A 12,302-nucleotide genomic window follows, 5' to 3' on the forward strand; every position below is an offset into this window, starting at 1 on the left:
CTTTTAGGAAAAGTACTTGTCAGAGGTCTCATACCTCTCGACACGGGCATGAGTCTGAAATACAAATTTCAGCTCTTGGAACATCTAATATGCTCCATGGCGTTAAAAACGTTTTTGAAGTCCTGTTTCTAAGCCGTAAAGCATGCCACACTAAACTTAAGTAGTCATCATATCGAGCTTGCCAAACGTTCATAACATCTGCATCTGATCCTGCAATAGGTCTGTCACCTAGCGGTGCATCAAGGACATAATTCTTCTGTGCATCAATGAGGATAATCCTTAGATCACGGACCCAGTCCGCATCATTGCTACTATCATCTTTCAACTTAGTTTTCTCTAGGAACATATCAAAAAATAGGGGAGCTATATTGTGAGCTATTAATCTACAACACAGATATGCAAAAACTATTAAGACTAAGTTCATGATAAATTAAGTTCAATTAATCAAATTACTAATGAACTCCCACTTAAATTGACATCCCTCAAGTTGTTTAAGTGATACATGATCCAAATCAACTAACCCTTGTCCGATCATCATGTGAGATGGGGTAGTTAGCAATGGTGAACATCTCTATGTTGATCATATCTACTATTTGACTCACGTTCGACCTTTCGGTCTCCAGTGTTCCGAGACCGTGTCTGTACATGCTAGGCTCGTCAAGTTTAACCCAAGTATTCTGCGTGTGCAAAACTGGCTTACAACCGTTGTATGTGAATGTAGAAACTATCACACCCGATCATCATGTGGTGCTTCAAAACGACAAACTTTGGCAACGGTGCATACTCAGGGAGAACACTTTTATCTTGAAATTTAGTGAAGGGATCATCTTACAATGCTACCGTCGTTCTAAGCAAAATAAGATGCATAAAAGATAAACATCACATGCAATCAAAATATGTGACATGATATGGCCATCATCATCTTGTGCTTTTTATCTCCATCTCCAAAGCATTGTCATGATCTCCATCGTCACCGGAGCGACACCTTGATCTCCATCGTTGCATTGGGGTCGTCTCACCAACTATTGCTTCTACAACTATTGCTAATGCATAGGGATAAAGTAAAGCAATTACATGGCGCTTGCATTTCATACAATAATTAAGAGACAACGCTAAGGCTCCTGTCGGTTGTCGATATTACAAAACATGATCATCTCATACAACAACGTATATCACATCACGTCTTAACCATATCACATCACAACATGCCCTGCAAAAACAAGTTAGACGTCCTCTACTTTGTTGTTGCAAGTTTCACGTGGCTGCTACGGGCGTCTAGTAAGAACCGTCCTTACCTATGCAAAAACCACAACGATGATTTATCAAGTTTGTTGTTTTAACCTTCTTCAAGGACTGGCCGTAGTCAAATTTGATTCAACTAAAGTAGGAGAAACAGACACCTGCCTACCACCTTTATGCAAAACAAGTTGCACATCAGTCGGTGGAACCGGTCTCATGTACGTGGACATGTAAGGTTGGTCCGGGTCGCTTCATCTTACAATACCGCCGAATCAAAATAAGACGTTGGTGGTAAGCAGTATGACCATCACCGCCCACAACTTCTTTGTGTTTTACTTGTGCATATCATCTACGCATAGACCTGGCTCGGATACCACTGTTGGGAAATGTTGCATGGAAAACAAAAAAAATCCACACACACACAAGATTTATCCATGGATATGCATAGTTACGAGAGGGGGAGAGCATCTTCATACCCTTGAAGATCGCTAAGCGGAAGCATTTATCAACGCGGTTGATGTAGTCATACACCTTCACGATCCATCCTGGTCAAGTACAGAACATACATCACCTGCGCGTTCAACTTGATGATGTCCTTGCCTTCTTGATCCAGCAAGAGGGGCAAAGTAGTAGATGAGTTCCGGCAGCACGACGGCGTGGTGATGGTGTTGGTGAAGAACAATCTCCACAGGGCTTCACTAAGCTCCACGGAAACTATGGCGGAGGATAAACTAGAGGGACGGGGTTGCGGGCACACGGCTTGGTGTATCTTGATGTGTTCCGGGTGCTAGCCCTGCCCCTCTGTTTATATGTTGAGCCCTGGGCTCTAAACTTGGAGAAAGAGCCTCCTCAAAGTCGGTTTTGCCCGCACGGAAGAGTCCTTCTCGGACTTCCAGGACCATATGCCACAGTCCTCGGCGTCTGGCCTAGACGCCATGGGCCTCGGTGTCTAGCCCAGGGCCAGGCACCAGGGTCTCCGGCGTTTTGACCCTAACCTCTGCAAAACATCCTTTTGCATCGACCTAAAGCTACGTGGGCCTTACCCCTTGGCCTAACCATATCATCATATATATCAGTCTTTACCTCCGGACCATTCCGGAGCTCCTCCTCGTGTCTGTGATCTCATCTGGGACTCCGAACAACATTCAGTCACCAACATACATAACTCATATAATACTATATCGTCAACGAACGTTAAGCATGCGGACCCTTCGGGTTAGAGAATGATGTAGACATGCTCGAGACGCTTCTTCGGTCAATAACCAATAGCGGGACCTGGATGCCCATATTGGTTCGTACATGTTCCACGAAGATCTTTATCGGTCGAACCTTTATGACAACATACGTAGTTCCCTTTGTCCGTCGGTATGTTACTTGCCCGAGATTCGATCATCGGTATCTCCATACATAGTTCAATCTCGTTACCAGCAAGTCTCTTTACTCGTTCCGTAATACATCATCTCGTAACTAACTCCTTAGTCATTTTTGCTTGCAAGCTTATTATGATGTGTATTACCGAGAGGGCCCAGAGATACCCCTCCGATACTCGCAGTGACAAATCCCAATCTTGATCCATGCCAACTCAACAGACACCTTCAGAGATACCTGTAGAACGTCTTTATAATCATCCAGTTACGTTGTGACGTTTGATAGCACACAAGGCATTCCTCCGGTATCCGGGAGTTGCATGATCTCCTAGTTGAAGGAACATGTATTTGACATTAAGAAAGCAGTAGCAATAAACTGAACGATCATATGCTAAGCTAATGGATGGGTCTTGCCCATCACATCATTCTCCTAATGATGTGATCCCATTATCAAATGACAACTCATGTTTATGGTTAGCAAACCTTAACCATCTTTTGATCAACGAGCTAGTCTAGTAGAGGCTCACTACGGACACGATATTTGTTTATGTATCCACACATGTATTTAAGTTTCCGGTCAATACAATTCTAGCATGAATAATAAAACTTTATCATGATTAAGGAAATATAATAATAACCGTTTTATTATTGCCTCTAGGGCATATTTCCATCACACCTAACACCGTGGGAAATGCCCAGTGGCACCGACAAGCGGGACCAAGGGCAACACCGGCCCACCCGTCATCTATACATCACAGGTGTGAGAGCAGAAAATAGGTGCATCAGCGTCGGCCAGTTCCTATGGCTCGCCCATGCCGCACGACGCGGACTCCGCGTGACGAGACACGAGACGCAACAAGACTGGCTCACCCGAGCAAAATTAACCCAAACAATGAAAGGCATCGCCGAGTCCACTAGTCATCGTGCGTCAACGATAAAAGTCTGGGTCAAAAACAGCTTGTAAAAATCAAACAATCGTGCACACGCGTTGACCCGACCAAGCCTGACCGAACGGCAAGAAATGAGGCGAAATCGGGCGACGCTCGGGACGGCGGGTCGCCCCGGAACCTTATATGTTAAAATTACCAATCAACGCATTTTAAGATCCTCTTGGTGACTGTTTTGCTATTACCCCACATGAATTTCCATATATCAGCTTCATTGCTATGTTTGATCTCATCCAGTTGAGCAGCAAGCTGATGAAACTATTTTTGGCTTTGATAGTGGAGCTGGAAAAGATTATAACAACTCTCCATGTTTTTTTGGCTTTGCAACATATATCATATCATGCTCAGTAAAAGGAGTGTTGCTCAGGTATTCTTCTCGTCATAATGTGACCCTTCTAAAGATCATTCCAAAGCTTTGCAGTGTCCCCCTTATGGACCTCACATAGAACCTTTCTTCTGTAAAGATCAATTAAGCTTAGGCAATCCCTCCACCAGAAAGAGCCCTTGTTAATGCTAGCATGTGGCACGGTCTATGTAATAGGCTTGCCATATAAGCTTGACCCATGAGATATCCTCATGATCATAAAATTTATGTAGGTGCTTGATCAATAGTGCATTGTTCTATACTATGAGATTAATCACCCCAAGCCTCCTTGATCTTTGGGTTTGCATAACATTTTCCAACTGGCAAGGCAAATGCCCTTCTTGTTGATATCATTACCAAGCCATAAAAATATCTGCTGGACTTATTGACATGACCTAATATGGTGATGTGAACTTTGAAGGAGCACATAGAAAATATGGGCATGGATGCAATGACATAGTTGACATAAGTAAGTCTGCCAGCATAGTTCACAACCAACACGTGATAATCTTTTATCATTCCTTGCAATGATGGGCATTAGCTCATGAACAGATAGTTTGGTGGTTCCTAGTGGGAACTCTAAATAGGTAAATGGTAAGCTATTGATGTACGGACCAACAGAGTAAAACAAAAAGATTTAGGGGCCCTGCTGGGACAAGGTCGTGACAACTACATCTCGCTTATAGCGAGACGGAAGCAGCTCTCGCGCGAAGGAATCCCCTTTCTCATCATTTTTGGGCCGGCCCGTTCTCTGTGTTTTTTCGTAGTCGCTAGTTTTCTCATCGCTCCATCGAGTTGTTCGTTGGTTTTGGTCCGATCGTCTACTTTTTTCTTTTTCTTTCTAATTTTCATTCTTTTTTTTGTTTTGTTTTTTCATGGGTTTCTTTGGTTTTTCTGTATTCTTTGTTTTTTCACCGGTTTTCTTCGCTCTTTTCATGATTTTCCCTTTTTTTATTTTTTTATTTTTCTTTGTTTTTATTTGTTTCTTTTCTCCGCTTTCAATAACATTTTCTTTGTTCCCTATTTTCTTTATTTTTCTTCCATTTTTCTTTATTTTTCTTGGTTTTCATCGGTTTTCTTCATTATTTTTTGTTTTGTTTCTCGGTTTTCACCTTTTCATTCTTTTGCATTGGTTCTTGGGTTTTATTTTTTTGTTTCTTTTGTTGGTTTTCTTTGGTTTTTTCTTTCTCTTTTCGTATAGAACATGAATATTTTTTTCTACACATTTTTTTTCAAATACATGAAAAAACCCATATGCATTTGAACAGTTTTTCTGGACATGTTGAACATTTTTCTTAAACATATATTTTGATGTCAACTTTTTACGTACACATTCAACTTTTTTTTACACATCAGGAACATTTTTCACATACACGTTTAACATTTTGTAAATACATGATTAACATTTTTAATATGTATATTTTTTATGCATACCTTTTTCTATACATTTCTACATCTTTTGTATATGTCAGATTATTTATGTATACGTTTATTTTATTTTTCAAATACATGATTATTATTTCTTCAAACATAACCTTGACATTTATTTTGGATCGACAGGAGTATAGTTTGGGCGTATGCTTTTTTCCACGCACATTGTACCTTTTTTGTAAACATGATAAATATTTTTATATGCACATTTAATAATTTCCAAATGCATGATTAATATTCTTGAAATCATATACTTTTTGCGTCTACCTTTCATGTAAACATCGTACATTTTGGTATACACTAGGAACTTTTTTATATACACATTTAACATTTTCCAAGTACCTGATTAACATTTTTGAAACCATATACTTTTTATTTCTACTTTTTGTATAACATTGTACATTTTTGTATACATCAGTAACATTTTGTATGCACACATTTAACATTTTTCAAATACATGATTAACACTTTTATCATATGTATATGTTTTGATGTATAATTTTGCATATACATTGTATAGTTTTTTATACATTAGAAACAATTGTATATACATGTTTAATATTGTTTTAATACATGATTAACATGTTTCAGTTTTTTGTATAAAGTGATTTTATAATAGATACAAGCAAAATAAAAAATAAAGAAAAAAGAATCCAAAAATGACCCTCGCAAAAAAATATCCAAAAATGCGAAAAAACGACAAAAAAAGCGTTTAAGGTCTGTGTCCTCGCTGGGCTGGCCCATTCTCGCAAGCGCTTGTACAGGCAGCCCAGTTGGAGCGACGCCGGCTGCACAGGATACGTTCCCCGACCATGAGCACGCCTAAAAAAAAAAGGCTATGAGGGCCGATGTATAGGGTCGCCTGCCGCCGCCAAATCCGTGAGGACCTGAGGCGGCGGAGATGCAAAGCGTCTCACGATCGATTATTGGTCTCTGCGCATGGCCTCCGGCGCTTGGGCGCTGGCGCTCTTGCGTCGGCAGAGTAGTCTCCGCTCCGCCTCGCTGGTGGCCAATAGCGCGCGAGGGACGAGATGCTTCACTCCTTCTGTCATCATCAGCCCATTCGAATCGGCATCTGGATCTTCTTTCCAGGTCTGTTATGGCCTCCTTTCATCTCTTACTTCAGAACATGTACCGTGATAATCCTGTGCCTTGTAATGAACTTTTGGATCTGGATTCTTTTTTGGAACGAAGACGTTAGACGCGCCCGACTTTAAATTAATAAAGCCACTTAGGCAGCATCCAAGGTTTGCACGCCACATACCACACATAACACCACAGTCTCAATAGGCTACAACAGCCACGCACGCCATAATGAAAACAACAAACTAAGAGGGGACCCGACCCACTCTAGCTCACAAACAAGACCCTAGAGGAACAAGATACGCTTCAATTCGCTTGCCGCAGCCTTGGGATACATGTAGCGATCTTCTCCATAGTGCTCTTCAAATGGTCTGCATCACCTTGCTTCCCCAGCGGTGCCCAACTCTGTAAAAATAAATGGCATTTGAAGATAACATCAGTAGGATTGGAAGGAAACTTATGTTCCATAGTCATTTTATTACGCACAGTCCAAAGGGACCAGAGTAAGGCCCCTACGCAGGTCCACAAGATCCTGGCCTTGGCACCCCTCTGTGCCTGTAAAATAGCCAGCAGCTCAGACCCGGTGCTAGGATTCCAATTCTGTTGGAAAACCTGTCGCACCGCGCTCCAGGCAAAGCGGGCCAGAGCGCATTGGAACATGGCGTGGTTCGCGTCCTCTAGCGACTCACATACCACGCACGTCCCGTCCGAAGGCCCATTCCGTTTAGCTACGTTCTCCGCTGTCGGAAGCCTATTGCGAAATAACTGCCACATAAAGATCTTAATCTTTAACGGTACCCTAGCCTTCCAAAGGTTCCTGGCAGTATCCAACGCAGTGCCCTCTGTCAGCTTATTGTAAAGGGACTTCACTGAGAATTTTCGAGACACGGAGAGGTCCCAAGAAACCGTATCCTCATCTAGATTTACCAAAATTTGTTCCAGCCGCGCCTGAAGCAAGCCCCAACTTGCTAATTCCGCCGCATTCAACTGTCTCCGAAAGTTAATCAAAGGCGGCGTAGCGCGAAGAGCCTCTCCCACCCTGAGTAGCGGGTCCGCCGTCACCTGATATAACTGCGGGAACTCCTGCCAAAGCGGCTTGTCACCCAACCAGTGATCCAACCAGAACCTAGTCGAGTTGCCGCTATTCACCTCAAATCTCGCCCCCAGCGAGAAGGCTGGTCTAACCGCCTGGAGCCCATTCCAAAACGGCGAGCCCGAAGCCTTGGCATTAAATACATCCCCGTCCGGGAAGTATTTGGCCCGCAGAAGGTCTGCCCACAGACCCTCTTCCTTAGCCGCTAGCTTCCACCACCATTTTGATAGCAGCGCCACGTTCATAAGTTTAGAATTAGTGATCCCTAGCCCACCATGCTTCTTAGGTCGGCAGACCGCCGCCCATTTTAACATATGGTATTTCCTTTTGTGACCCGCTCCTTCCCAAAAGAATTTTGAGCGCGGCGTATCTAACTTCCCATGCACCCCATCAGCTAACAAGAACATCCCCATCGTAAAAAGAGGGAGGGAAGACAGGCTCGAGTTGGTAAGAATTAACCGAGCTGCCGAAGACATAAAGCGTCCCCGCCATGGGCTAACCCTATTGGCAACCTTACCATACAGCGGTTCCCATTCGGAGATGGTAAGGTTTTTAGGCGCGATCGGTAGCCCTAGGTACTTAATTGGAAAACTCCCTAGTTTACAATTAAGGAGATTGGCTATTCGGACACGTTCGAGCTGGTCCAATCCCATTATAATTACCTCACTTTTGAGGAAATTAATCTTGAGCCCTGATAGCATTTCAAAAGCTAGGAGGAGCAGCTTGATAGTAGCGATGCTGTGATCATCAGGCTGAAATAACAGCATTGTATCATCCGCGTATTGCAGATGCGTCACCCCCCTGGGATGAGGTGTGGCACTACGCCTTTCACGTGACCCGCCCCTCGGGCCCTCGCGACCATCGCAGCAAGTGCGTCTGCCACAAAGTTAAAGATCAAAGGGGAGCTAGGGTCTCCTTGCCGAAGACCCCTTTTGTTACGGAAAAATTTACCCATCTCCCCGTTGATCGACACCACTGTATTCCCACAGCTAATCAAGTGCATCATCCTATGAACAAAGCCTGCGTCAAAACCCTTTTTGAGCAGCACCTCCCGCACAAACTCCCAGCTCACGCGGTCATAGGCTTTCTCGAAGTCAAGTTTAAGCAATACTCCTTGCCCTTTCGTACGTTTAAGCTCATGCACGATCTCCCCAAGCGCCACTGGTCCCTCCAATATATTGCGCCCCTTGATGAACCCAGTCTGACTCCTACTGATCACTCTTTGAGCAATAGGAGTCAGCCTGACAGCATAGGCTTTGGCGCACAACTTGAATGGCACATTAATGAGCGTGACAGGCCTAAATAACCTGATGCTGTCCGTGCCCTTAACTTTGGGGATAAGACTAATCACCCCAAAATTTAAACGAGCCAGGTCCACCTGTCCCAACGCGAAGCCATTGATAATTGCGTGGAACACATGTTTTAGGCTAGGCCAGAATTTTTTGAAGAACTCCACCGGCCACCCATCAGGCCCCGGGGCCGTGCCCGTCTTCATGGAAGACAGCGCACGATCAATCTCCTCCGGCAGAAAAGACAAGACAAGTCCTGCGTTTTCTTCCTGAGAAACCCGTTCGTGAGGACCCCACAAATCCTCCCGAAGGCAGAGCTGCTTCTCCTCAGCCGTCCCCAACAGGCCAATGAAGAAATCATAAATGTGATTGCAAATCTCTGCCTGGGTGATCAAAACCCTATCCCCGTGGTTAAGGCGTAGAATAGAACCTTTACGTTTTCTCCCATTGGCGAACGCATGGAAGTACCCTGTGTTTGCGTCACCTTTGGTCACCCACTTGATGTCGCCCTTACGGCGCCAGTACTCCTCTTCTGCTCTCAGGATGGAGAGCACTTGTTCTTCCAGCGCATATCGCAGCGCCCACTCCTGCTCGGAGAACATGCGCACATCTGCTTCCGCATCAAGCGTTGCTATTTGGGCCAAAATCTTGGCCCGCTCCTTTTTGGATTTGCTACCAAAATTCGCTCCCCATCCCCTAAGGAAAGCGCGGAGCTTAGCTGCCGCCGCCGAAAACTCAGCCGGGCCCCTTTGGGGGCCCACCTGCGACACAATGGCCGCCCACCGCTCATGCACCATGGCCTCGAAGCCCTCTGCTTCGAACCAGGCAGATTCGAAAAAGAATCTGCTGCTACGGCGCCTCTGCTCCTCCCCTGAGGAGAAGATCAGAGGGATGTGATCAGATCCGATCCTAGTTTCGGCCACTAAAGAGCACATCGGAAAAAGCGTTTCCCACTCCGGGGTGAAGAAGACACGATCAAGAACTGACCTAACCGGGCGGAGCTGTTTGTTGGTCCACGTAAATCTCGCTCCGGTCCGAGCAGCCTCCCGAAGCGAGGCTGCCGCAATAGCATCGTTGAAAAGGGACACCCTAGCCCAGTCCACATTGCCATTGTTCTTATCCGACCCCGCTCGGATCAAGTTAAAATCTCCTCCCACAATGACCGGGAGGTTCGCTGCCCGCTTGGTCCCTACCATCGCGGAAACCTCATCTAGGAAGCCTGCCGACCTCGAGTGATCCGCAGGCCCATAAACCCCAATGACAGCCCACACCAGGTTCGAAGCCCGCTGCCTAACCGTGGCCATAATGCAAAAAACCCCAAAATCCCACGCCAGGACCTCACAAACGTCCTCATTACAACCCATGAGCAGGCCACCCGAATGGCCCGCAGAAAGCACCCAGTGCCAGTAAAACCGCTGTAAAGGATCAATCGCCAGAAGATCCCTATGCGCAAAGTCGGCCTTAATGGTTTCCTGTAACGAAACTATATCGATGCGCTCCTTGGCCATATATTCCCGGAGCTGCGTGCGACGCCCTACGTGCCCACAACCCCGAATATTCCAGAATAAAAATCGCATTACAACACTCGGTTACGGAGGCGAACTCCTCGCGAGCTCACTGCCTTTTGCAAGCGCTTCCTAGCCGGCACACGACTGGAAGAGGGTAAGTCAGAGCCTTCCCTCGGCTCTGCTTCCCCTTCTGGCACCACCACCACCAACTGCCCCCCTGGGCAGTTTTCCTGTGCATCCGAGGCCTGGCAACGCGCTGCCGCCTCGGCCAAGGCAGCCTGAGCCTCCTCACGCGCCCGGACTAACGGGATAATATCAGCAGAGCTAGACCCCAGCTCCACTCCACTATCAAGTAAAATCGACGCAAGATGGTCGTCTGAGAACGCGCTGAGAATTGTAAAAGAGGGAAGGGGTTACCTGACACGTCCAAGTTCTTGTCCGCTACCCTCAGCTTCGCGCTCTCCAGAGAAGACAGATCCCCCAGCTTGGCCTTCGCCCTAGTGCTTGGTTCCCGCGTCGCCACCGGCGTGGCCTTGGAGCGCTTGGCCTTGCAGCCCACATCACCCGCCGCCAACTCCGACCCTAGCTCGCCACGCAGGGACGCCGCCATGCTTGCAGCAGGCTGAGCCGCGGTCTTGGGACCCGGCTTCCTGCCCGCCGTCTTCTTGGGCGGCCTGCCTGCTCCCCCGGAGCCCCGCTTTCCGGAGCCAGCAGTAGGGCTATCCTTGTTGAGCTCAGCAACCCCGGCCTGCACCGCCAACGAAGAGGAGGGAATTGCAGTCCTCCCCCCCTCCAGCCCTGCGCCAACCACTGTCCCCGACGCCAGGACCAAAGAGGGGCGAGGTGTAGGTAGCAGCTGCGGTAAGTTGGATCCGTACTCGTCAAAGGCACCTGCCAAGTCACGCGCCAGGTTCGGGCCGCTAACTGCCGTGTCCTGGGTCGCCACCACCATCGCCTGCCCTTCCATCACGCCCAACTGGTTCCATGTCTCTGTGTCAATGGAGGTGTCCAGCATGCTGTCTTCGAGATCCTCTTCTTCCCCTCCCATAACCACATCCAAACGCTGCTGTCCAGAGCCCTGCCCAGCCTCTGACCTGCCTTTGTCAACACAAGGACCCGCCGGATCCGTGGCCCCCTCTTTGGGTGGGGGTGGAGGCTGGGGCGCGCCCGAGCCCGAGCCCGAGCCCGAGACCCCACACCCGACCCCGCGCCACCCACGCCCCTACGCGGGTTCGGCCGCTCCACCTCGACCTTAACTTGATACCCTTCATGGTTAAACCAAACTTCCACCGTGCCATTCAACTTCTCTGGTGCCTTGCAAGCAAGTTTCATCCTTACCGTCCCCAACCGGATAAGCGACATTTCATCCACCACAATTGGGCGCCCCGGCATCTTAAAGCCTTCCTTGACCCTATCCTCCCTGCGGTGTTTTTGTGGGATGCCGTGAAGCTTAACCCACACTTGCGGCATGCTCATCGGTTGGATCACCTCATACAGTCTGTCCCGCACCCTTGCGGTTATGTCATGAGAGGGGAGGAAAAGTTTTCCACTTGACTTGGCCATGTGCAGAAGATCCGCAGAGGGGAACACCACCAGGAAGTCATCGTCGCCCACCTGCGTAACCTGCCAGTCCCAATCACTCGTGACGATGTTCTTGAGTTCCTGTTTCAGAATCTTTAGGTTAAGTTTGCCCGGGTCCGCCGAGAGGATTGCCGCATTAGCCACCTTCTGGTCCACCGGTCGTTCCTCCGCATCTTCAGCAAATTCGAGACAAAAGAAGCCCTCTCCCGTAATCGCACTCCCCATAATCTGAAGCTTAACCGCCTTGCCACGCGAAGGGCAAGCAGCGGAGGCATGGCCCTCCTCCTTGCACAGCACACATATTGGCTTGAAAGTGCACTTGGATTGGTAGTGTCCAAGTCTGCCGCACTTGAAGCACTCCACCTCCGGCACATCTTCCACCGGGATTGGCTCCCCCACC

The 12,302-nt window shown here is 47.4% G+C and overlaps 1 protein-coding gene across 2 annotated transcripts in view; it reads left to right on the top strand.

Annotated features, from left to right (window-relative positions):
- Positions 1-6,169: 6,169 nt before the first annotated feature.
- The window catches only part of LOC119323604, a 20,900-nt gene continuing 14,767 nt past the window's right edge, over positions 6,170-12,302 (top strand). Inside the window, exon 1 of one of the 2 annotated variants that reach the window (XM_037597297.1) lies at positions 6,170-6,440. In XM_037597297.1, the coding sequence (XP_037453194.1) occupies positions 6,250-6,440 (191 nt within the window). In that variant the 5' untranslated portion in view covers positions 6,170-6,249. The remainder of the gene's footprint in view (positions 6,441-12,302) is intronic. The other variant, XR_005156413.1, reaches the window with a different exon arrangement.

The sequence above is a fragment of the Triticum dicoccoides genome, chromosome 6B (assembly GCF_002162155.2).
Source record: "Triticum dicoccoides isolate Atlit2015 ecotype Zavitan chromosome 6B, WEW_v2.0, whole genome shotgun sequence".
In the NCBI taxonomy this organism is placed as follows: Eukaryota; Viridiplantae; Streptophyta; class Magnoliopsida; order Poales; family Poaceae; genus Triticum; species Triticum dicoccoides.